We start from the raw sequence: 26,995 nt of genomic DNA, 5'->3' as shown, positions 1-26,995 counted from the left end.
CTAAACTAATGGCTAACAGTTGTGAGAACACTAAAAGACTCTAAGATTAAAAGTCGGAAAAAAGCTATTAAGAGGATAATCCATGAATTTACTTACCTTGTCTTCGATGTTTATGGTAACGACAAATACGAGCTGTAATTGGTTTCTCCTTCAATTAAGTCACGTGAAAAAGCTTTTTAAAATTGATTATTGTGTCATGGGGTATGTTTTGAGGGGTGATATGAAGAAAATCCTTGATAAATAAAGTAGTTTGAATATGTTGTTAGTCCGCATACATCATCAAATCACACGGTTTGTACGTGGGAAGGCATCTTTAAATTTCCAGTCTTGCTTAACACAAAGAGGCATTTCCTGATAAGACTCAATGCACACATAACTAATACGTTTACTGTATGACTGTGTTGTCACAAAAAAACATGCGAAGTTCATTAAAAATCTAAATCAGAGACTATTTGTATGATCAATTATTATATAAAAATGTTGTCAACAAACAGAAAGTGTTTTCTTTCATCAAGAAAAAAATCGCTAGTTCCATTGATTTTACGTCGCCATTTCCATTCATATCGCCAGTTCCATTGGTTCTATTTTACGCCGCCGTTTCCATTGGTTCTATTCATATCACCGATTCCATAGGTTCTATACATATCGCCGTTTCCATTGGTTGGTTCTATTCATATCGCCGTTTGAATTGTAGGTTTTTATACGCCCACATTTTCATGTGGACGTATATTGTAGTCGCCCCTGTCCGTCCGGACGTCCGTCCACAATTCGTTTGTGAACACTCTACGGGTCACAATTCTTATCCGATTTTGACGAAACTTGAAATATAGGTTTATCTCCAAAAGATCCCGGTTGCTTTCGATATTGGCATGTATAGGATCGAAACTTCATGGATTATGGCCCCTGTTTGTACGAAAAATCACGTTTTTATCTTGCGGACCCTATAGAGGTCACAATTGTTATCCGATTTAGTTGAAACTTGAAAGGTCACAATTGTTATCCGATTTAGTTGAAACTTGAAATGTAAGTTTATACCCCAAAGATCTCGGTTCCTATCGATATTCGCGCATATCGGACAGTAACTTCCTGAATTATGGCCCCTGATTGTACGAAAAATCGCGTTTTTAGCTTGTGGACCCTATATAGAGGTCATATTTTTTATCCGATTTAAAAAAAAAAACGTATTATTATATCACCTTTACACCCTAAGGATGACTGAGTTGGAATGTCGTGAAAATCGGCCCAAAACTGACAGACAAAATGGACGCCCGTCGTTCTCAAATAGCGTAAAAATATGGTATATCAAGGTTGTGGACCCTATAGAGGTGACAATATTTATCCGATTTTGTTGAAACTTGAAATGTAAGTTTATAACCCAAAGATCTCGGTCTCTTTCGATATTGGCGCATATCGGGTAGTAACTTCCTGAATTATGGCCCCTGATTGTACGAAAAATCGCGTTTTTAGCTTGTTGACCCTATAGAGGTCTTAATTTTTATACGATTTAAAAAAACGTATTATTATATCGCCGTTACACCCTAAGGACGGCTGAGTTCGAAATTCGTGAAAATCGGCCCAAAACTGACAGACAAAATGGCCGCCCTTCGTTCTCAAATAGCGTAAAAATATGGTATATCAAGGTTGTGGACCCTATAGAGGTCACAATTTTTATCCGATTTTGTTGAAACTTGAAATGTAAGTTTATAACACAAAGATCTCGGTTCCTTTCGATATTGTAATTTCCTGAATTATGGCCCTTGATTGTAGGAAAAATCGCATTTTTAGCTTGTGGACCCTATAGAGGTCATAATTTTTATCCGATCTAAAAAAAAAACATTTTAGTATATCACCGTTACACCCCAAGGACGGTTGAGTTTGAATTTCGTGAAAATCGGCCGAAAACTGACAGACAAAATGGCCGCCCCTCGTTCTCAAATAGCATAAAAATATGGTATATCAAGGTTGTGGACCCTATAGAGGTCACAATTTTTATCCGATTTTGTTGAAACTTGAAATGTAAGTTTATAGCCCAAAGATCTCGGTTCTTTTCGATATTTGCACATATCGAATTGTAATTTCCTGAATTATGGCCCTCGATTGTAGGAAAATCACTTTCTTTTTAGCTTGTTCTCTATCCATCTCTCGAAAATGTGGGCGTATCCTGCTTGGCAGCCGCTGGTTTTTATATCACATCGTCATTTCCATTAATTCTATATCACACCGTCATTTCCAGTCCATTCATCAAAATAACCTCGAACACTCAAACGTGAGAAGCATTGTCGCCGTTTTGGACAGCTGATTAAATAAACAGAAATATTGTCGTCGTTCGTAGAGTTGATATCGCAGACAAGAAATATTGTCACTGAGCTTCTAATTCTATATAATTCTCGGGCTTCTGAACATGCCCTTGATCTTACCGCCTGTATGACCAATGGAGACTGCGGTTGCGGGATGGCCTGGTGGTCTAGAATGTCGCGCTTTAAAATGTATTAAAGAGCTCCTTAAATGCTGCAAAGGAATACTGTAATTTTATTAGAAAATTTATTTACCATCATTATTTCATATTTTGATATATAATTATTTTAAATATTCTCGAAGGGTTTCGCCATTTCACCAAGTTTCGAGATTGAAAGCTATAGATAAATGTAGTCTACTGTGTTTATATCGTTAATGGTAAATGATACTATAATTAAATTTTGTATATATACTAAACAGCAAAAAATACGTCAGTACGATTTCAAAATCAGAGAGGCACTTTAATCAAATTATTCTAGAAAACGACTTACTCAATGGATCAAAGCAATTTTTGGTGAACAGTATGTTGACACATTAGTGATTAATTCATCACAATTCCGAGACATTATGTACGAGAAGGTTTAGAGTCTGTACACAGTCTATGCCAATCTGTTTCACAGAGAATTACGAACGTCTTCTAATATCTCTGTAAAAGATGACTGCCTTCAACACGTGCCGTCACAGCACGCGGCGTCAATCATTGGCTGAATGGCGCGTGCATTGTTTACATAAGACGTTACTGCTTCGGGCAGAATGCTGCCTTTTAGTCATTTTTATACCCATTTACACTAAATAGGAAATAATTTTTACCTACAAATACGTCAAACGTCTTCATTTATTTTTCTAATACATCAAAAAAAAAAATGTTTTAGAATTTAATTTGTCGGTGGAAAAAAGTTAATATATACTATTCAAAAAAAGTAGGGGATATTTGATTTTTAAGTGTTATTAAAGTCACCTAATGAAACTGACGAAGAAACAAATGACAAAATGAAATGAAGTTCACATTCATCGATTTATTCCAAATGATCGTTAGACTAAGTAAGGCACAGACTGACCATTATAAGGGTAAAATGATACCCGGGGTCAAACAGCAAAGTTACCACAACCAAGTCAGTAACGGGTAAATCCTCCTCTGTTTGCCAAACAAGCATTGATCCGACGTGGCATACTCCTAATGAGACGTCTAAGGTCATTTTGGTCCAGATTGTCCCATTCCTGTTGCAACGCAGCAGCAAGTTCTTGGACATTGGCAGGACGTTGTTGACGTTGACGTAACCTCTGTCCAAGCATGTCCCAGACATGCTCGATGGGGGAGAGGTCGGGACTCAGTGCTGGCCAAGGTAATGTGGTGATGTTCTGTTGTTGGAGGTAACCTGTAACGATCCTGGCCCTGTGACATCTTGCGTTGCCATCCTGGAAGATGAAACGGCGGCCATGACGTCGTGCGAACGGCACAACATGGACTACCAAGATGTTGTCCCGGTAGTACTGGCCTGTAACACGCCCTGCAACAACATGTAAAGCCGTTCTTCCAGCAACAGTGATGCCTCCCCACACCATAACAGAACCACCCCCAAATCGATCATGTCTGATGACGTTAACGTCTTGGAAGCGCTCGTTTCGACGACGCCACACCCTCCTACGTCTGTCTAAAAAATCAACAGTGAACCTTGACTCATCTGAAAACATCACATTGCTCCAGCGTCGATTATCCCAGTGTTGACGATCCCTACACCAACGACGTCTTGCCTGAATGTGATGATCTCTCAAACAAGGGATCACGCGAGGACGTCGGGCGCGAAGGTGACCCCTATGCAGTCGATTCCGAATCGTCTGGCCACTCACTCTCACACCAGTGTCTGTTTGAAGACGAGCGCTGATCTGATTTGCTGTGATGACACGATTTCTCAAGGCCAGGGTACGGATAAATCGATCCTGGGCTTGAGTTGTCGCCCTTGGTCGACCTGAGGGTGGTCTGTCCTGTACAGATTGTGTATCACGGTATCTGGACCATAGCCTGCTTATGACAGACTGAGAAACATTCATCGTCCGCGCCACAACCGCCTGTGTTGTGCCGATCTGTAGCATGCCAAGGGCACGTAACCTTTCATTTTGGGTAAGCCGACGTATATCAAAATTTGTTTTCTGGTCACTAAAACAATTAAACTGATGTTTCCACCCTGGAATTCAATGCCACAATGACTGTAACATTCAAAGTCAGAGTCGTGCAAATCTTGGGTTGGACCCCCATGATGATCCCAAGCATCACCTGCATTCCATGCGGTAGCTATTGGTGCGTTTGGGCGTCACATGTAACTGGAAATGTTTCTTCTGTTAGGTTCTATAGTGACTTTTTTCGTAGTCATTTGCATATTTTAGTATTATGCCCCCAAAATCAAATATCCCCTACTTTTTTTGAATAGTATATATTTGAGACTCATTAAGTCGCATTGATGTCATCCGTATCAGTGATTATAGCGGCCTAGCGAATATTCACTTCTGATCAGTGTGAGTCTATACATCAGTATCTGGGTGTGTCCACAGTGAGTGTCAATAACAGCAGCGCAGCGTCTGTACATGGAGTGGGCCAGATGATTGATGAACGCCATTGGCACCTAGAACCACGCTCTCAGAAAAGCCTGGCACAATCCATCGGCTGTGTTTGGCCTCGGTACGACGTTATTAAGTCTCCTCTGAATTTCATCAATCGGGTTTAAGTCCGGATTAAGGGCTGGCCAGTGCATAACGTTGACACCGTTCTGCTGTAGAAAGTCCCGAGTAATTCTGGCGGTGTGGGCACGGGCGTTGTCATGCTGGAAAACGTTGTTTCGATGACGTGCGAAATGTGGTATGACGTGGGGTCTGAGAGCTTGATTGATGTAGCGCACTACTGTGATGCCGCCTCCTCTCCCTGGACCAAGATTTTGGATAACCACAGGACTCACTCTCTGGTTCAGGCTGAATCCACCCCAAACCATTATGCTTGGACCTCCCCACGAGTCTCGTTTCATGACACATTGGTCAGAATAACGCTGGCCACGCCGACGCCATATTCTGGTCCTGCCATCTGCAGTTGATATACGCAATACCGACTCTCATCCGTGAACAGAACAGTTCTCCATTGCCTGTGTCACCAGTTCAGGCGTTGTTGGGCAAACTGTAGACGTTCACGTCGATGGCGAGGGGTGAGGATCGGTCCACGGTAAGGTCTATGACAAGGGGTGTTCTCTCTGGTGAGACGTCGGCGCACTGTATCGGTACTGATGGGTCTTCCGTGTGTTCCCACTGTTTGATGTGCTGTCTCAGATGCCTGTGTGATTGGATTCTGCACGTGCTGTCGCACAACATGGCGGTCTTGTCGCCTTGTGGTAATCCTTGGTCTACTGTAGATGGTCCGAAAATTGATCTGGAAGTGCAGCGTCGAGCCTTCCAAGCGCCTGGTTCCTCTGAGCTGTCGTGAGTCATGGCATGCTGCTGACGTTGTAGTGTGAATGATTCAGCCAGATATGGGGGTGCATTTTATAGGGCTGGTCCCGGTGAACAGCACGTGCAGCATGAGTTACATGAAAATCATGGAGAACACATTACCATCTCAGACGTCATATTGCGTTTTTGAGAACATTTCCCGGGTTCAATTCTGTGTTTGGGAAGGAGCTTTATTGCTCAGGTAAAGTTGGAGATGTGGTAACAAATATACAATAAAAACATTTGGCAAGTTTTATGCAATGCGTCTATTCAGAGTAACATACCAGTCTGACGTTTCTTTTGCTGCTTAGTATATTTTAACTGTGTGTGTTTGGGGAGTGTTTGGCAATGCTATGTAGCGTACATCTGTAGGGTGAAAGTGGGACAAAATGGAACCCCTCAACTCTATTCTTTCCTGAGATAAGGTAGCTGGAAAATATATGTACAGTTTAAGTAGTCGAGAACATGGGCCTAACGTCCTTTAAAGTTACAATTTCATATTTTCTAAGAAAGTCAAAACATAATTATTTCTATGTCTTTTGCTCAATAGGTTGTCAACTCACTATTATACGATCATAGGTGTCATTCTCACTTAAAACTCATTTACACCGGAAATAATAATACAATTACCTCCCTTGTTTTCTATTCTCCACCATGGAGTAGCTATCCTCAAACGTTTGAATTTGAAGAGGAAAATGATATTTTTGCCAATTTCTCAACTGGCAATGGTGAATTATAGGATTATTCTTTAACAAGGTAGGACTGTTTATAGATACCATCTATTTTAAGGCTTTATTTTAATAAATTTTAAAAATATAACGTAAAAATATGAAATTGCAACTTTAACGTTATCATGGCGAACTGGGCATATCAGCGGTGAAGGGAAGCACCTGCCATGTGAACGTTTTGCCGTTTACTGATCTGTCTGACGGTGAATTGTAGATAGCGTGCCTTTGTGTACAAATTTCGTTCAGGAACCGTTTTTCATACGATAAAGCTTTTTAAATAAACTAATTTTATTGTGCCTGGGCAATTCTAGTGCCGTTCGTTTGGCTAGGCGAGATCGGGGTAATTTTTATTTTCGACCGAAGAGGACCCTTTCATTTGTACTAAATGGACCCCTATGCCAGTTTGCCCCGTACGAAATTTCCAGTACAATCACTGATAAGGATGACATCGATGACAAATTAAATTCTAAAACATTTTTTTTATTCTAATTATTAGAAAAATAAAAAAAAAAACGTTTGTAGGTAAAAATTATTTCCTATTTAGTCTAAATGGGCATTAAAATAAGTAAAAGGCACCATTCTATAGCCCGAACCTTGGTCCATTTCGTACCACTTTCCCCTATATTTGATATACATGTACTAGAATGGGTGAATTGTTAAACATGTATAGGTTCTCCCCCAGAAAATTTTGAAACCTTTAAGTCAATTTCCTTGCATCTGAGGCTATTTCTGAAGGAAAGTTAGGCCCTACTCTTTTAAATGTATAGGCTCTCTCCTAGCTGGCTTGCGGTTGTGTTTCGGTCCCTGGCGTCAGTATATATATATGTGGCTAGGCTTGGAGATAGGCATACAGCTACGGCTGGGGCTATTTGCCACATGTGGTGCTGTGAGGGACGCCGTTCTCAAGGGTTATTCCGAGTAGCCTACTCCGGAAATTAAGACCCCTGCGCGTGCGCTGGCCGGTGTTAAATAATCAATAGGACCTTTTGAGAGAGAGTGAGAAATGGGGTTTAAAACGTCCACGACACAAACAAGGTCATTTCGGGACTAACATAGGCCTATGGTTTAATTTTATTTAAATAATTCACTTGCGCGTAGGGGTCTTTACAAGTGGGAGGAAACCGGAGGACCCCGAGAAAACCCACGAGGTTGGACGACAGGAGACCCTACTCCTTGTCACGTACAACCAGGGATTCGAAACCAGGCCAGTTGACTCAATGACAGGCCTTAGGATACAGCGCGCTCGTGCTTGCTGGCTGCGGGGGGGGGGGGCAGTGAAGTTTTTAGGGGGGGGGGGCACACCCGGCATAGTCTACAGTAGGTATTTTACAGCTGGTTGGCAATTTTTTTTCAGGGGGGGGCAAAACATTTTTTCAGGGGGGCATTGCCCCCCGCTGGCTATGGGCCTGTTTTGAACCACCCGTAAATCTTAATTGATTGAGACAGAATCTACTCAAAACACATTTTGGATTGTAGATCAGAAGGTGACCGAGAGATTCTAATTTAGATTTTAAAATATTAAGTAGGCCTACTGGGAAGTATTAATAAAGTAAATTTAATGGCTCAATACCACTCTTGTTTTAACTGAATTTTATGTCCCAATCTTTATTCTGGTCAACAAATTGTACTATTAGAATATTTCAATTAATTGATGATACAAATTTCATCTTAACACACCTTATTTAAAAATTTTGAAAAATTCAACATAATGGTTTGAAACGTCTAACGTAAACCTTTTCAAATGAAACTTAGATTTAAAAATATTTTCGAACCCCCTGGACAAGTAAAATAGGATGTAATGGATAATTTACACAACAGGTAGGACACTTAATTAAACATCTAGTACTTAAATAGAGATATTATTTATTTTCTCGAGCTTTCAAGCCAGCAAGAGTTTTATTGTCCCTTTAAATTGGACCATATTTGTTAGTCCCGAAATTACCAAGTTTGTGTGTGGCAGTTTAGTTAACCATAACTAGTAGGCCTAGTAGCCTATAGTCATAGACTATAAGGTCCATGGTTCACCCACCACCCCCACCCCCCATCTCTCATTACACAACCCATTTGAGGACACGGTGGTCAGACATGCAGGAAGAAAGATAAAAGTAGACATGTTAAATTTTATCAATTGAACTTGGCGGTAAAAGTAGCCAGTATGCGCAATTGTAAAGCAGTAAAACGTATTTCCGTTTAAGGAAATAAAGTAGTCCCCGTTTCCACGGCTTGTCAACAATTATTTTGTGTTAAGTATAGGTAATTCCACGACTGTTATGTGATAAGTACGTGTTATGTGCATCAATTTAGAGAAAGTCATTAAATAGAGACTTTCGAGAACAGTTTCCACGAAAACGCATCTGGTTTTGACAGGTAAATATTCATGCGCGGTATCAAAATGGCGACTGAAATGTGATATCGTTCTGACAGCATACCAAAGATCAACTATTTTCGTAATAATTTTGCAGTAATCAAGCCTCTAACAGATTGGTTTAAAAGGTAAACGTCAGTTTTATTCATTGATTTCATTGTTTTATGCTATCAAACTTTCATGGTCAAAATATTGAAGTGTGTTGGTCAGCGCAGAGGAAGCGTCTGCACGCCGTTTATGGTTGGTGTGTACCTGCCGGTGCATGCTGTTCTGGTTGTACATGTATGAATGACATCAGAGATGATCATGGTCCTTTTATTACCACGCTCCAGTGAATCGATTGTCGGTCTTGATTACACGATTAAGCATGTCCGTGAATCTGAAGAAAAAATCACAACATATTTTAGGTCATCTACACATGTAGTTCTACTCTAGTGTAGAGTTATTTTGGTTGACAGGAAGTTGTAACTGTTACTCGTAGTTAGTAGTTAGTGTGTGTGAATTGTAATTAAGCCAAGGTAAACACTTAGAATCTGCCTACTACTATTGTCAGGATGCATAGGCTATGACTAATTCTGGGTTTGATACATTACATGTGTTACTGTTGGAAATTAGGATTGGCTAAGTCACGTGGTGTTTTCTAACCTTTTTCTCTAAATTCATAACAAAACATCATCATGAACCTTGCTCGTCTTGTAGTAAAATTAAGTCACTAAAATTTACTATTTGCTAACAGTACCATAATATGAATAAAATTCCATTTATTAGTATCATAGCAAATAAGCAATCCAAAGGTACATATGTCAGGAGAACCCTCAAGGGACCATTTTTCAGGTACCATATACAGCATATTGTAATTGGTAAAACTGAAAGTAGAAATAAAGTAAATAATTGAAAATACAGTGCGGTATCGAAATCAATAGTAAACTGTACTGTAGGCCCTACACATGTAGATACATCTGCCTTGCTTAATTGGTACTTATGTATCCACTTTGTGTTGATATTGGGGAGAGATATAGAACAGGTTTGTCTATTTGACTTGTTTAATAACTGGCATTATTTTAGTTTAACATGTACATGTAGTGTATGTAGGCCTATGGCCATGATCTGATTCAACGCATAGACACAGTGTATGTTAACCTACATGCACATGTAACTTTGATTGTACACAGTTTGTCAGCCTATGATTGATTTAACACATTTTGTGTAGGCCTGAGTGTATTTAGTAGTGTATGTGTAGGCCTGTGATCTGCGTTGAATTAACACATAAAACCAACATTTTAATTCCTACATTGTACATCAACGATTTTAGTTGAAAACACTGAGTATGCCTTTAGAAATTTTTAGAAGTATTTATTTCTCTTCTATTTTCATATTGAATGAAATTCAATATGTTTATTTAGCTGTTGTGTGTATGAAAGATGTCAAACGGATTATAGCGGAAGCACGAAATAGTCCACTAATTATTCAATATGGCACATATTATATCGCTTTTACCAGAATAGCAGAAGTTGACATTTTGCTAACTTGACATTTTTGTTAACCGTACATAAACCAGGTGCTTCGGTTATAAAAAGCCGTAAAGTCGAAAAGTCCCAACCCAAAATGATCACATGAGCGTTTTAAATGGACAGCATTTACATGTAGTGCAGTGATGTATTCTCGAGGTATGAAGTAAATGCATCGCTGTGTGCAGTATGATAAAACTTGGCATGCTTGTATTTTGGTTATTTGCAAATCGATTGAAAGATCAATTTTTGATACAAATACAAAGTCTCAATTCCAAGTTACATGTAGCTGCATTGACATCATGGTCAGTTCCATGGTGCCTTTAGCTGTGTGGAAGTGGGGGGGGTGCGGGGAAACTGGAAACAGAGGACCTGGAGAAAATCTATGAGACTGGACAGGGAATCCTACTCCTTGCCACGTACACGCGGGAATCGAAATCATGCCGCTTTATTATTTACTCATCCAACCCCCAACCCCCCATGGTCAGTTCTTGGTACATGTACATCTAATACACTGTTTTAGATGCATTTTTAATCCCTTGTCAACTACGTACATTGTACGGTATTGTGAAAGATGAATATCAGTTCAGAAGTATTTTATCTTCCTACAAAACATAGACCTGATAATGTCAAATTTATAACATTGTATATCGACCCAAAGGGCTTTCATAGATAGAGGTCTGTTTCACTGTTTACATCCTCCTCAGCTTGTTTCACACACAGGTTGAAACAAACCTGTCTTCATTAGCCCAGTTGATGCAGAAAAGTAGGATGTAAATCCCCATTTCATTTAATTTCTATTGCAGTCGACTGTAAATAACTAATCAAAATGGCATCTGGAGGAAGAAGTAAAGCCTTCTCTTTATCTAAGCTACCACAGTCTGATCCTCGACCATCACGAGGTAGCTGGCAGAAAACATCAGCTAATTCAGATGATCAAAATGAAACAGAACAGCAGCAAATAAATTCCAGTCAGAAGAATCTTCATAAAGAAGTTCGTATCAATAATTGGGTATGTTAATATACATATTATTCTATATATTTTACTGTACATTATTTCAGTTAATAAATATTACTACCATATGGTAATAGAAAAATTCTGTCCGGCATCTCCCACAGTTCCCTATCTTTTTATTTATTTCAGGATTTCACTGACTGGAGACCAAACTCAGCATCAACTGATTCCAAGAGACGTAAAAAATCCAAAGGAAATCCAGAACGCGAGCGTGAGCAGTCCTTATCTTTAGATTCGCCACCGCAAAGGGATAAGAAGCCCCGAACTCCATCGTCGTTTCCGCGAACCAAGATTGGACCAAGCACACCAACATCCCAGAGACGAGCTCTGGAAAACCTGAGAAGTCGAATGACTTTTAGTGAAACTGATGAGGTAATATTAGCCACCATTTGAGATAAATCTGTTAAACAAATTAATCTGTTAATATTATTTGTTGATGACGTTTATTTTATGTTTATTTTTCAACTAAACCAGGCCTTGTACATGAGACTGTTTGCTTTTACTCAAACAAAACCATTTGTCTCGCTTATTGAAGGGGGTTTGAGTGGCCGAACGGTTTAACACAGAACTCTGTCATTGAGTCAAGTAACGTTGTTTCGATTCCCCTGCTTGTATGTGTCCAGGAGTAGGGTTGTCTGTCTTAACTCTAAGATTTTTTCCAGGTCCTCTGGATTAAACAACCTACGTGCAAGCGAATTACTGAAATAAAGTTGCCCCATATGTTAGTCCTGAAATGACCTAGTTTGTGTCGACTGAACGTTAAACCACATTTCTCTTTCTCCGAATGGTTTAGTGTGTGCACATAAGATCACGAGGTCTCTCATGGAGTCAAGTTGTGTGGTTTTGATTCTCCACTTGTACGTGAGAAGGAGTATGGTCATCTTTCCAACCTCATGGGTTTTCTCTGGGTCCTCAGGTTTCCTCCCACTGCCAAAGACCCCTATGCGCAAGCGAATTATTGAATATAATTGAACCATATGTTAGTCCCACTGTACATATTATGAGGTAAGGGTACATGTATTAAATTGCAGGCAAGATCCAAGTGAAGTTGTAACCTGCTCCCGCATATTATTTGATTTTTCAATCTTTCATTCCATTTTTTCCTATAACCATGGATTAGTTTAGTGGGAATTACCCCCCTTTATTCATAAGAAACCGTAAGGGGGTGGGGGGTTATGGGGGGAGCTGCAGTTCCAGTTATACACATTCGTAACAAATCGATTTATGAACTATTTAAAATTTTATGTAACTGAAATGAACATCTGTTGTATTTTTTTGGTTGTTGGTTATTCTCTTTGGAGACTTTGGTTAGATTAATACTTGCCAAGACCAGCTTGTATTTCATTGGCCAGAAATGAATAAAAATTTTGTCAAGATATTGTTGACTGTATTAGAAAATGTCGCGTAACAAGAGTGTGTTTTAGTTAGAAATATTTTTTTTATCACATTTTTGTAGGCGAGTACTGATGGTGAAAGGAACAATGAGAGAGCTGTTCCAATTGGACGTCGACAACCACCTAACTTTACCCGACAAGATACGACTAGTACTGTAGACGGGGCGACGTTACACATGTCCTTACCCAATAGGAACAATAACAGAGATGAATCCATGTCAGATGTAGGGGTAACATTATTTATTTTTATTGTCCCTCCACTTTCCCACTCTTTATTAGTCTTGCAGAAAAAAAATGTATTGATGTATGTTAGCGTCGGTTTTAAAAACAGAAATGGGTTTTAACGTCCAATTGGCACAAACTAGGTAATTTCTGGACTTAGATACGGTACTTTTATTTCTAAATTCTATGAAATGTTTGCTCATAGGGGTCTTTAGCAGTGGGAGGAAACCAGGGGACCTGGAGAAAACCCGCAATGCCACCAGACTCAATGACAGACCTTATGATCTAAAGTGCACTCTTTGATAATATCTCTGTTTCAAAGAAAGCAAATATGGCTTAGTTTTTGGTATACAAGTGGGCATGGAGTTTTCATGTTTTCTGATTGAGAGAGATAAAGTTTCTACTTTTTTGACTTGACTGTTTAATATTTTAATTCTGTTTTATTTTCAATTCACATGTTTTATTCTACTAATTATTTATATATATCACACAATATTTGATTGTGGTTCACAAAATAAGACAAAGAGTAGTCTGGAGTTTTTAATTAGTATTGTCATGAATAATTAATGTTTAGTGTTTACTGGTACTATACCAAGTTCTATTGGTAGTACTATATACAGTATTGAATTCTCTACATGTATACAATGACTGTAATATTTTATATCACTGATGCACTGGTAGGCAGGGGAAACAGGAATATTTTTACATGCAAAATCCAGAGAGTTCACCAGTCTACACCAACCAGGCTAATGAAAATGAGCATATGCCATGGCAGAGGGTCTGACAAGGACAGCTGTCTAGTTGTTTGGATGGAATTAAAAACTGAGGTCCTATGTACACATTGTCGTGCATGTGAAAGATCCTTTGACAGTCAGAATTCAATGAAGAGTAGGTCGTAACGCTGCTGTTCGGGCAAAATTTTCTTCATAGCACATTTGATTTCATTATACACCATGCGTTTCCACCTACTCCTTGTCAAATTCCAACTGCCAAAGGGTTGACTTGACTTTTCACCCCGTTTGAATGACCAGACGCTTTTCCTAGCTACTTATTATATATATGGAAAAAAAAATTAAATTAAGGCGGTTAGAGGTGACTTTTGGAGAGATGATTAAAGGTTACAAATACTAAATAGAATTCCATTCAGACAGAAGTCTGGAGTTCATGTTTTACCATACATGCACATGTATCTCCATATATTTTGATTCCGTCAAAGTTAGAAAGAAGATAAATTTCAACTTTCATTGTTTTTCCAGCTAGTTAGAATTTAGCTGAGATCATAATCAGATTCAGAAACAAAGTGGCCAAAATCCAGCTTCTTAGGTTTAAATTTTAAATACAGGAAGATAGTTATTCTAAAAGAATTAGGAAAACTAATTGACAGTTGTATTTTTGTTGCATTCATTAAATGACGATTTATTTCAAGAGCCATAACTCTATAAATATTCATCTAATTATACTAAAAATAACTAAATTGTGGTTTGATCAAAGTCACTGTCTATATATTTCAGCTTGATAGTAACCAGATTGTGGGAAGATTAATGCAGATTAGAGATTATATAAAACAAGCGAATACGATGAGAGATACCTTAAATAAATCAAAAGAAGCTGTAAGAAAATATTATTAATAGAATATTGTAACTCATCCTGCCCACCTGTACTGCTTACATCAAATATAACCATGGTGGGATGTCATTTTGTATTGCTCATACATGTCATGTATCAAATTCAAATATAATCTGCCCATATTAATATCAAATATAACCCATACTGTCCATAAGGAATATAACCTGTACTGCCTATATCAAATATAACCTGTAATGCACCCATATCAAATATAACCATGATTGTATGTAATTACGTATACCATACTGCCCATATCAAATGTTACCCATACTGCTCATATCAAATATAACCATGGTGGGATGTAATTACTGTACTGCCCATATTAAATATAACTTAAATTGCCTATATCAATGTAACCATGGTGGGATGTAATTACCGTACTGCCCATATCAAATATAACCTGTACTGTCCATATCAAATATAACTGTGGTGGGATGTAATTACCATATTACCATACTGCCTATATCATATATAGCCTGCCAATATGAAATACTAGCAGATGACCCGGCGCTGCACAGGTTGTGTGCATAACCCCGAAACCAGAAGTGGTAGGACAACGCCACCAGCCGTATGTTACTCCCTGGTTCAAGTTACCCCTCAACACCAAATTTCATCCTCAGGACAGCCCTAGTGTAGATACACCAACCCTAAACAGACAAATGACAGTCACAAATATTAGTATAGATAAGCTGCCCATAAGAAATATTACCCACACTGCACCCAAATCAAATGGTGGTGGGATGAAATTACCACACTGGTACTGTCTATAATAAATATAATCTTTAAAGTTATTATAGAGTGTGAATCTTAGTTTGTTTTGTTTTTTCAGCAGGCTAATAAAGATGATATGGGTAAATTGAAGAAACTTGTTGATAATTTGAAAGAACAGGAACGAGGTTACATGGGTCTTTTGCAGCGAATGTTGGTGAGTTAAAATATTCTACAGTAGCATTAAACATACATTATGCAAGAGCTAAATCTTCCTATTGCAGGTTTTTCTTTAGGCCTGAAATGTTATATAAACTATTAATTACACATTTTTATACGCCCACATTGAAATGTGGTCGTATATTGTCATCGCGTCCGTCCGTTCGGCCAAAGTTAATATTCGATTGACTTTGAATTTATACACAGTGTTTAAGGTCATGAGACGAAGAATCCTATTGATTTTCAACGATTTCTGATAATTACTGCCAGAGTTATGGCCCTTGATCACTTTGAAAAATCTTGTGGATGTAGACGACCAAATGGTTTAAATCTGAAGGTCAATCATTGAGTCAAGTAGCATGGTTACGCTTGTGTATATCAACTGAAGTTATCAACTTGTGTATATATATATATGTGTAGGCTATTAGAGATGATGGTATCATAGAGAATGGTAATGGTTTATTACACCCGATGTTACCAGATGGCGATGATGATGGTGATAAAACAGGATCAGATGATACAGTTTCGGTAGATTTAGAAGTACAAACAAATGCATCTGATACAACTACTGTAAGTACACTGGAGATCGATTCATTACTATGTCTATTATTCTAATGATAAAATGAGGCCTGATAATATAAATAATGGTAGGTCGCTACTGGTCATTTGCCCAGGGCTCAACTCAGAAACCAGAAGTGGTAGACCATCGCCACCAGGCCTAGTTACTCCCCAGTCGGAGCTACCCCTATACACCAAATTTCCGCCTCGGTACCGCCATAGTACGTAACCGCCAACCCTGAACAGACAAACAAATAAACAACAGTCACAAATATATAGATTATAAAATGGAGTCTGGTATAATTGGGACCTACTGAAAGTTATATTAATATGAGATTAACCAGTGACAATTCGCTTTTATGGTTTTTGTGCTTGATGTTATTCTATGCTTTTCAAGGCCAAGAATAATCCTGGTCGCGCAGGGCCACAGATAATGAAAGACTCAACACATGGTTTAAACATGGGTGAATAGTCTAAAGCATGCGCCATAGATCATTGGATTCTACTCTCAATGTTTCGATTGATAGTTTATTAACGCTCGAATGGACAATCTATACTTTGTACTTGACAAGAGAGTCAAGCTCTTTATCTAAATCTTACAAAACTCATCTTTAATATTGGTTGTACGGTTTTTACATTTATTAATCAGAAATAATATACAGTAAAATATATAGAATAATGTTTATATCATCATGGTGTTGAAATATTTGATGTTGTTCTTTTAAAGGAAGAACGTACGAACAGTTCCTCATCACGACCATATATAGAGGGTAAATTAGGTGATACTGATGATGAGGATGAAGATGGTGATGGTGTAGATGTAGAAGAAAGACAAAGTTCGAAAGGTTCAACGAGTATGGATAATACCCTCGTAGCACAACGTAATACACCTGCAGCTGAATGGGATTTCGGTGTGGATGCTTTACAGGTAAGTGCCCTACACCTATTCATGTATAATGTGGTGACTCAGTGAGTAGGGTACTGGCTCATTAACCCTTGGCACAAGGTATGATCTCGGGTTGGCTGAGAGAGTACCTCAAAATTTTCAAGCGTGGTTAGATTTTGGGGATACTCGATTGTCAACCGGGAACTTCCCAAATTGACATAATTACAATCGAGTGACGCGGAATTTAGTACTGTCATAGTTCTGCCAGTCTCAACAACGGAGGAGGTGTGAGAAGAATCATGAGATGATTTAAAGGAGCTAAACCAGTAACTCAATATTTTCAATAATTCGAAATTAAAAAAACAAATTAGAATTTAATATTGGTTCATTTCAATCAATATTGATGTTGTTATTTTGCCATGAAAATATAGGATCCTTATATCCAATATTCATGAACATTTTAAATCTGTACACGAGTCAAGTACACTATGGTTTCGGGTGCATTTTGCATTGAACAAAAAACAAATATCCTACAAGGCAATGCAGAAGTACAGGTTGTTAAAAAGCGACAAAATAAAAGTGTAGAATGGAGTAAGCAGGCGGAAACAACTGTTGTTCAATTTTGACAGTTGAGGTATTTCACCTAACATAATTGATTATAAATTACAATAAGAAATTAAAGATTGAATATAAATCATTTCTTATACATTCATATTAATTTAAAATATTACAATGTGCTTCTAGTACCATTTTCGTCTATTTTAAGGTTCCAAAAAATAGAGTCATATGCCCTTCAACACAACCAATATGTTTGAGCTGTCATGAATGGTTGAGATATTTCTTATGCGGTTTGCGCATGCAGTTGTAGACTGAAATCCCCCTTAACACTCGATTGTCAATATTTTTAGGAATGAGAGAATTCAATTTTGAAATGTACAATCAAGTAATCCCCCTTGTCTGGTGGAGGACTGAGGCCTAGCAAGGAAGAGTGTCTAATCCCTCGGAATGGCAGAAAAAACTGAGTCTTTGTACATGTTGGCAAACACTTGACACATGGAAATTGAACTAAGTGTAGGCCATATAACCGCTGTCTGAGAAAAAAGGTCCCTCATAGCACACTGTATGGAGTAAGCCTGTGTTCATTAGCCTGGTTGTTGCAGAGAAATGGGACTCTAAATCATCACTGTAGTGGTTGCCATATCCAAACTCTGACAAATTTACATAAAAATTGGGGTCTATTTTGATTTTTACAACCAGCTTTTAATTCTGAATATTGAATTAAAAAATGTGAAAAAAATGAAAGGAATTGAGTTAAATTGGTCACAAAAAAGAAGTTACAATTTTTATGCCTGTTCATTCTTTGTTATTTCAGACGGATGAAGTTTTACCAGGTCAGTTAGATGCCGCAAGAACCAACGAACTAGCTGCGTTACAACAACAGCAAAATTTACTCAAAATATTGTCTGAAAAACAAGAACAGGTACATCTTTTTTTCACATCAAAATATTTATTTCTCTGGTTTATCGGAAGCTTCTGTGGCTCAGTGTTAAGTAGCTGTCTCGCTAATCTGGATGTCCCCTGTTCGATCCCAGTTCCTTGGAGTGCCTGGCAAGGGACAACATATAGTTGTTTGGTTGATGCAAAAAACCCAAGTCCCATGACAGTTGGAATTTGGTATACCGTATTTTTCGGTGTATAAGGCGCACTTTTTTTACCAGGTATTTTATTTTCTAGAAGGGGTGCGCCTAATACATAGTATTAAGCAAATCTTGGCTTTTCTGTGTGTCAACATCGAGGTCTGAAGTTGATCATATCGACAACAGCAATAAAGATGGCGGCCATTTCCCATACCGATATCCCGTATACCGTTAGTCATAGACGACAGTGGCAACAATATGGGTCAATAGCGGTTTAGTGTTATTAAAATATCTGCAAAGATATCGTAAATAATTAGATGACATATTTTTCTGCTATTCCGACATTCCGATGTCGTCATTTTTCGTGCAATAAATATGGCGGCCATTTAAGATACGGTATCGGCTTTCCCGTATACCGTTAGTCATATTTCTATTATTCCGGCTTTTCCGTATACCGTTAGTCATAAACGACAGTGCTAACAATATCTGCAAAATTCTCGTTAATATTTCTATTATTCCTGCGTATTTGATGACATATATTTCTGCTAATCCGTTTACCGGTACAGTTAGCCACTGTCGCAATCCAAACAGTGTGTCGTCAACGGTGATATCAGTCAAGTTGACGAAAAGGCGGGCCTTACGACAGACAAAGAGTTTTCATTGGCTATTAGAAGGGTAATTTCCATTGAGCACACGCTCATTATACCATAGGCTATGGGTATTGTCTGTTACAATGACAGCGTTAATGGGCGGGATTACAGTTAAACTGACAGAATACCAATTCTCTCTCAATTTATGGAAAACGTGCGGCGCTCCACCTATTCGCTTCTTTACTAGGTTTCATGTCGGTAAGTTTCCCCTTCATCGCCCTCCAACGTCTCACGTTTGACTCCCCCAAACTAAATTGACGACCCGCGGCCCTATTACCGTGTGCTTCAGCGTAACTAATTACCCTCAACTTCTCCTTAGCGGTATAAGCGGTTCGTCTCGTAGCCATTCTGAATAAATAATTTTTAAGAATGATGGAATGTTCACTGGTGTTTTATATACATCGGGGTGTTTTCTTTGAGCAAGACTGTCTTTTAGTAACCGTTTTAAGTTACCGACGGTTTTCATTCAACATGGATTCAGTGATTGGCCCATTGTTATAATTTACCGGTATAGTTAATTATCTACCAGTGAGTTGTTATCGTTTTCTTTATGAAGTCGTTTGTAGTTGACAAAATCATTGTTTCTTTGATTGGTATTAAAAATGCTATTGTATTATTTTACCGGTATAGTTAATTATCTACCAGTGAGTTGTTACCGTTTTCTTTATGAAGTTGTTTGTAGTTGACAAAATCATTGTTTTTTGATTGGTATTAAAAATGCTATTGTATTATTTTACTGATAGATCTAAATGGCTACAATCTGGGTATTGTCATGACGCGTGGAGTGGGCGGGGCAACAGACGCTATCGTTTGTCAGTTGTTTGCATAACTTGGAGTAAACTGGAATTGTTGTTTCTCTTTTACCGGTAGTCAGGATTTAAGTTGTGAGTAGCTGATCATGATATATTATTTCTACAGGTATTATTTAATTTGTTTATCATCAAAACCGATTCATTTATCACAGACAATTACTCACGAATTTAACACGATGTAATAGACGGCCATGTTTGTTGTGGGCGGGACTTGAATGACAATTTCACTACCGTACGAGCAACAGAATTACAGCTGAAAGTTATGCAATAATGCAATTGCGTGTTATAATTTATATAAACAAATGTAACAAAAGCAATTTATTTCATAAAGAAATATAATTATATAAAGCTTGATACGGCTAAATATCGGTAATTATTATAACTGTAAACAATAGAGTTTGACCTAGTTCCTGGAGATCGCAGGTGGATTTGAGTCACATATGTTATGGCACGAGTTTCACACGCGCTGGGAAAGGGTGCGCCTAAGCCACGCATATTTTTTTTTTCCTGAAACACCTCTGCCAAAGTCGCCCTGCGCCTTATCTACGCATGCGCCTTATACACCGAAAAATACGGTAAGTGTAGGCCTTAGCAATGCTGTCCAAACAAAATTTCCCTCAAAGCACACTGGGTGGCTTATGCTTGGATAAATTAGCCCTGTCGATGCAGAAAAGTAAGACATTGAACCCCATTTCATTTATTTGCCTTTGTATGGATTTCATACTTTGATTATCTTCTCTAAGTAACAATAAAATTCATTCTTTTCTTTTATATTCCAATGAAATATTGTCTGTTATAAAAATTAGATATTTCATTATTTATTAATATATTTACAGCTGCGAGCTCTACAGGGAAGACAGGATGCTTTAATGGCTATGCACAAAGAAGCTGAAAGAAAACTGGTTGTAGCACAAAACAAGGAAAATAAAGGTAGCTTTTATATACAGACTAGTGGATGACCCGTCACTGCACTAGTTGTGCCTATGACTCAGGACGCGGCAGGCTAACGGCAATGCCAGTAGGCCTATGTTAATCCCTGGTCCGAGCTACTCCTATACAAAAAAGCCTTCGTATAGCCACCAACCCTGAACAGACAAACGAAAGTCACAAATATTAGTATAGATATTGCATTTTGTTGATAGTCGGGAGCCACAGTGTCTTAGTGTGTAAGATGTTGGCTCGCTAACTGGTAGGTCTTGTGTTCGCTGCCGGTGCTGGCCGATAAAGTTCATCGTGAATTTTCGGAGTGGCTCCCTTTTGTTAGTGATGTAGGACGGGGAGGGTTCAGATGAAACGTACAAGAACCCATGACAGTTGGAATTGTACATGTCGCCCACTTTCCCGGTAAAATTTTGCTCATAGCACACTGCATGGCGTTTGCCAGTCTCCATCAGCCCAGAAGGTGCAGAAAAGTATTACGTTAAATTTCATTTCATTTGTTGATAGTCTAGAGCTCTGATACTTTATTCTTGAAAACAATCAGCATGCATGCTGGGGGGGTTGGATGGCCAAACTAGAGCTCTGAATCTTTATTCTTGAAAACAATCAGCATGCATGCTGGGCGGGGTGGGGGGTAGGGGTTGAATGACCGAATGGTTAGCACATGTAGCAGACTTTTATTTAAATCGTCGGCAAAATCCATGCTTTAGCAATGAGTACGGTAACGATAGCACGTAGATTTAATGACCGCCAAAATAAAAACCGGCAAATTTGAAAACTTTTTTCAATGAATTAATGTAGATAGATGAAGTTTTGGAATTATTTGGACTTTATTTCAGATACTTTTTTTTTTGTTTTTCTTATTAAGAAAAAGACTTGAATAAATATTAAATAAACCGCACTCCCACATCAATTCTTTTTTAAAGGATTGTCTGAGAACCAGAATATTTTTTTTTTTGTGCTGTCTCATAGTTCCTTGGTTTTCAGTCATGAATTTATTAACTCATGACCCCATAATCCCTTTATATACAAGATGTGTGTCAGTAATAAACATTGTATTCTATATAATTGTGTCCTGTGTATTTTCAATTCACTTACTAAATACCATTGAAATAATTCATCGATTTTTATAGTTCAGAAAGTTTTGTTGTAATAATCATACATATTTCTTTTTTTTCCGTTATAGCAAAAGCCTCTGTAAAATTAGCGACGGAAGCTGTACAGAAAGCAAATAATCCTAATGTTAGTCAGAACGGTGATATTGGTGGGGAGGAGATGGCGGACCTAGCTTCTACGGGGGTACAATTTGAACAACTCATGGCCATGAAAAATAGACTTGAGATGTTGAAGAGTGCTTCTGCAGATTTAGTAAGTTCTCATGTCTATTGTTTGTATTGAATATCGGATGAAAATTTGAATCTGTCTTCAGAATCCTATTTTGTTCATGTCATGTCAGGAGCCACAGTGGCACAGTGCATAAGACACTGGAGGCAGGCTTATTACATGACAAAGCTGCAATTCAAATCCTGAATTGAACCATTTTTTGAATGATCTTCTTATTTGACATTTATCTTTCACAATATTGTAGTTTGGAAGTGTTTCTTATAGCGCTAAAATGATGCATCAGGATGTTAACATTTTGTGTAATTTTCTTGGTTCAGGCAGCCGACGAGCAAGATGATAAACCGGTGTCTGGTGATGAAGAGGCTGGAAGACAACAGCTACAAAACAAGCTGGAAGATCTACAAGGCAAAAAACAACGAATGGATGATCTGTTGAAAGAACTTCAAACTTTACGATCCCAGAGATTTGAAACTCTCTTAAATGGCGGTAAGTCGTTAAAAATGTTTTCAGATTGTGTCAATTTCTATATTAGATATTAGTACTTTATAACATTGATGTTATGTGTTGTATTTATAGAGGCATTTAGTGCTTTGGAGATGTGGGTGCTGCAGTGGCTCAGTGAGTAAGGTCTCGAAGATTGATCTCTGTGTTGGCAGAGATAGTTCCTCTGTATTTTCTGGCATGGTTCCACCTTGTCAGTGGTGCAGGATGGAAGGGCCTGGCAAGAACAGATGTTTAGTCGTTCGAATGGGACGAAAAATGGAGGTCCTGTGTACACACTGGCGTGCATGTAAAAGTACTCTGGACAAATTGTATATGATATATAAGGGTAGCCAAGTATGAGGCAGAAAAGTAGGAATTTAAACCCCATTTCATTTCATTTCTTAGAGTCACTCGCTCACTGGTCAATAAAAGCATTTTTTTGTCAATTTTCCATGATTTTGTCTATACAGTTAAAGATGCCTTCCTGTGTAATTTGATGATATATTTTTACTAAAAACATATTTTAACTAATTTATCTGTCAAAAGGTTTTGTCAAACCTCTCTCAAAACCTTTTAATTGCAAGTAAACAATCCCATGCAGCTAGAATCTATTTGGAGGCTAAAGTATATGTGATATATTGAATCCAATATCTAAAGTGCATGGTATATGTCATATATTGAGTCCAGTATTGAAAGTACATCTGATATATTGATTCCTGTATCTAAAGTAGATGTTATGTGATATATTGAATCCAATACCGGTATCTAAAGTATATTTGATATATTGTAGATGGTGAAGGTGGAGCCAGTGGTGATGCTAATGGTGGTGCTACAGCTAGTGCTACATCATCACAAGCTAAACTCAGTGAAGCTCTCGATACATTAGATCAAGCTGATAATACAGCCGATTCAGCTGAACAAGTTCTTAGTATGATGGATGCACAGAACAAACTCGAGTAAGTTGATTTCAATAATTCTCTAAAATCTTTATATTATTAGGGTTCTAGTAAAAAGGGAGATTGTAAAGGTCACTGTTAGAGAAGTTAAAGAATTGTGTATGTAGTCGTGCGTTGTCATCACCCCTCAAAATCACATGACAACGCTCTTTATAGACCATTATGGCCACTTTTAGGCTGTGTCCATGGACGTAGGACATTAAATTAAACCCCATTTCATTTCATTTTATATCCATGCACATTTATTTTGTTTTTCTTGAAGCTGTCTTAAGATTGTGAGAATGGACTAATGGATTTATATTCTCTTAACTAATTCACAGCAATTTTGTAACAATAATTTAGTGGCTTAGTGAGTAAGACGCTAACTTACTAACCATTAGTTCTTGGGTTCGGTTCTGGCGCGGTTTCCCCTTGTCAGTGGTGCAGTGAGGGCCTGGCAATGACAATGTCCAGTTGATCGAATGGGATGAAAAACTGAGGCGCTGTGTACTCATTGGCATGCGTATAAAAGAGCCATTGACAGTTGAAATTCAAAATAAGAGTAGGCTGTAGCGCTGCTGTCCGGGCAAAATTTCCCTCATAGGACACAGTTTGGCATAAGTCTGTCCTCATTAGCCCAGTTGGAGAAGAACAGTAGGACATTAAAGTAGTTAAAACCCATTTGATTCCATTCAATCAGAATTTTGTTATTTTGGTCGTAGAAATGACTACCAGTATGTTTATTGTATTGTAGAAATGATGACCAGTATTTTTATTGTTTGTTGTATTGTAGAAAATTACAGGAAGTAAAAGAGAGATTAGATCAGTTACGTGGTTTAGTTCAGTATTATCATGGAGCGAAAACTGTAGATCCTGACACAGTAGACGGTATCGACCAGTCATCTGTACCAGCTTATAGCGATTACGGTGAAGCTGAATCATCTGAAAATACGCAACAGTAAGTATAACAAGAAAATACATATGGATTTCTTGTTTGGAGGCTTGGATTCCTGATGCCAAGTGCACTTTGGATCATAGGTCTGTCATTGAGCCAAGTGGTGTGGTTTCGATTCCCTGCTTAGCCATAAGTGACCCACTAGGCTCTATACTGACTGCCTGTACAGTCACCTGCTATAGAGATACAGGCTTCACGGAAAATAGAAACAAAATGCATTTTTGATATTTTACACTTATGAATGAGATATAGGGCAGAGATGTTGGAATATTTTAACACATGGTACAATTGTTCAAATGGGACTAGAGGGTATCCACATTAAAATTAAGTTGAAAAAATTCAACTCACTAACCAATAGCTTTTGATTGCGTAAAGAGCACTCATTCATAATAATTAATTTTGATTATTTTCTTTTTTCAGGCGTCATCCAGTAGATGTAGAAAAGGTATTTCAGTCCTCGTTAAATGCCCAGAATCTTATGAACCCACTGGGAGGTATTTCACAGCCCTCTGCTGGTACACAATACGAGTTAGACTCGCAACAATCCGACGAAGATAATGCATCTAATAATGATTCACAGATGTCTAGTCTAGGTCCGTGGGGAGATGAACCAGAAATCAGAGAAAAAGTCAGGTCAGTTCACATTTACATCATAGACAAAATTATCTAGTTATTCGGGTGGGACAGAAAATCAAGGTCCTATGTTATTAAGAAAAGAAATGAAATGGGGTTTGACGTCCTACTTTTCTACACCAACTGGGCTGATTAAGACCGGCATACGGGTGGTATTAGGTCTGGACAAGAATTTCTGTAAATCGATATATCACAATATGTAAATTTTATTGACAATATTTTTTTTACCATTAAAAATACTGCAATAATCCAATATATTGTGTAACTCTAGATTATCGCCATTCCTCCAACAATATTCTCTCAAAGATTATTTTATTTTATTGAAACAAAGTATTAATCAGATTGGTCATACATGAGAATTCTTACTTCATAAATCCATACACAATGCAGCTGTATTAAAGCAAACTAGAGTTGGACAATAACTTTTATAAATCAATATATCGCAATATGTGAATTTTATTGACAATAAATTTTTGATAACGCTATAATCCAATATATTGCTTAGCTCTATGTCTGTTTCCCTAAAAATATTCTCTTAAGCAATATTATATTTTATTGAAATCTGTGGGTAAGACGCTGGCTCACTAGCCTGGAGGTTGGGTGTTCGAGCCCTGCATTAGCCGAGAAAGTTTATCCAGATTTTCCGGTGTGGTTCCCCCTTGTCAGTGATGCAGGACGGAGGGCCTGACAAGGACCGCTGCTTGGGCAAAATTTCCCTCATAGCACACTGTATGGCGTATGCCCGTCTTCATAAGCCCAGCATAGGAGCAGAACAGTAGGACGTTAAACCCCATTTCATTTATTGAAATCTGTTTGAAGGGTTTGCCAACTCTGTCAAGCCTTTTGTTTTGAAGCAGTATAATGGCAATATTTTGTGGATTTTTATATTGATGTTGCAATAATGAAAATTTCAGATATCGTCCAGCCCTAGGTGGTATGAGGGAAATTTTCCCTGGACAGCGACACTATGACCTGCCCTTATTTCGAATTCCAACTGTGCTGAGGTTCTTTTACGTGCATGCCAATGTGTAAATGGTACCTTATTTTACATGCCATCCAAATCACAAGAGACTGTTTCTTGCCAGGCCCTCAGTCCTGCACCACTGACAGGGGGAAACCAGTCTTCTCACTATTCCCGTATTGAATTGCGAGACACTAGATCGTTCTTTTTGCGATTCTTTTTGTGTTTTTTTTTTTGTTGCTTCAGTGAGTAAGCCTGTATGGCGTATGCCCGTCTACATTAGGCCAGTCGGATCAGAACCTCACTTCATTTCTTTTCATTATTTTACCAAGAATTTCTGTGATTATTATTTATAGACAACTGAAGGCTACAAAAGAGAAACTTCAACAGTTACAAGATTTGGTTGCCATGGTGCAACAATCTCCGGAAATGGCACAGACTTTACCAGATAATATCGTAGAATTAGCGGGCAGCATGGAGGAAGAGAGAGGACAAGAAACAAGACAGAAACAAGATAGAAATATTTCCATCAGTGAAGGCGAGGTACCAAATCACGATGCTCAGAGGTAATTTAACTGTTTTCAGTTTGAGGGAGTGATCCAATGAAAGTGCTTTAGATCGTAAGGTCTGTCATTTGGTCAAGTGGCATTGTTT

General features: G+C 38.2%; 1 protein-coding gene across 3 annotated transcripts in view; it reads left to right on the top strand.

Moving 5' to 3' along the window:
- The first annotated feature begins 8,878 nt into the window (after window positions 1-8,878).
- Window positions 8,879-26,995, top strand: part of LOC126829848 (pericentriolar material 1 protein) — a 37,718-nt gene continuing 19,601 nt past the window's right edge. Inside the window, exons 1-16 of one of the 3 annotated variants that reach the window (XM_056102736.1) lie at window positions 8,879-8,984; window positions 11,171-11,376; window positions 11,509-11,751; window positions 12,836-12,997; window positions 14,507-14,605; window positions 15,454-15,546; window positions 15,969-16,118; window positions 16,834-17,034; window positions 18,365-18,472; window positions 20,928-21,021; window positions 22,217-22,398; window positions 22,692-22,860; window positions 23,648-23,813; window positions 24,586-24,750; window positions 25,168-25,380; window positions 26,698-26,907. In XM_056102736.1, the coding sequence (XP_055958711.1) occupies window positions 11,194-11,376; window positions 11,509-11,751; window positions 12,836-12,997; window positions 14,507-14,605; window positions 15,454-15,546; window positions 15,969-16,118; window positions 16,834-17,034; window positions 18,365-18,472; window positions 20,928-21,021; window positions 22,217-22,398; window positions 22,692-22,860; window positions 23,648-23,813; window positions 24,586-24,750; window positions 25,168-25,380; window positions 26,698-26,907 (2,438 nt within the window). In that variant the 5' untranslated portion in view covers window positions 8,879-8,984; window positions 11,171-11,193. Of the gene's footprint in view, window positions 8,985-11,170; window positions 11,377-11,508; window positions 11,752-12,835; window positions 13,004-14,506; window positions 14,606-15,450; window positions 15,547-15,968; window positions 16,119-16,833; window positions 17,035-18,364; window positions 18,473-20,927; window positions 21,022-22,216; window positions 22,399-22,691; window positions 22,861-23,647; window positions 23,814-24,585; window positions 24,751-25,167; window positions 25,381-26,697; window positions 26,908-26,995 lie in introns of all 3 variants that reach the window. The other 2 variants (XM_056102735.1, XM_056102737.1) reach the window with 2 other exon arrangements.

Source organism: Patella vulgata, chromosome 8 (assembly GCF_932274485.2).
Source record: "Patella vulgata chromosome 8, xgPatVulg1.2, whole genome shotgun sequence".
NCBI lineage: Eukaryota > Metazoa > Mollusca > Gastropoda > Patellidae > Patella > Patella vulgata.
The sequence above is the reverse complement of the archived record's forward strand: the minus strand, read 5'-3'. Positions and strand labels throughout refer to the sequence as shown.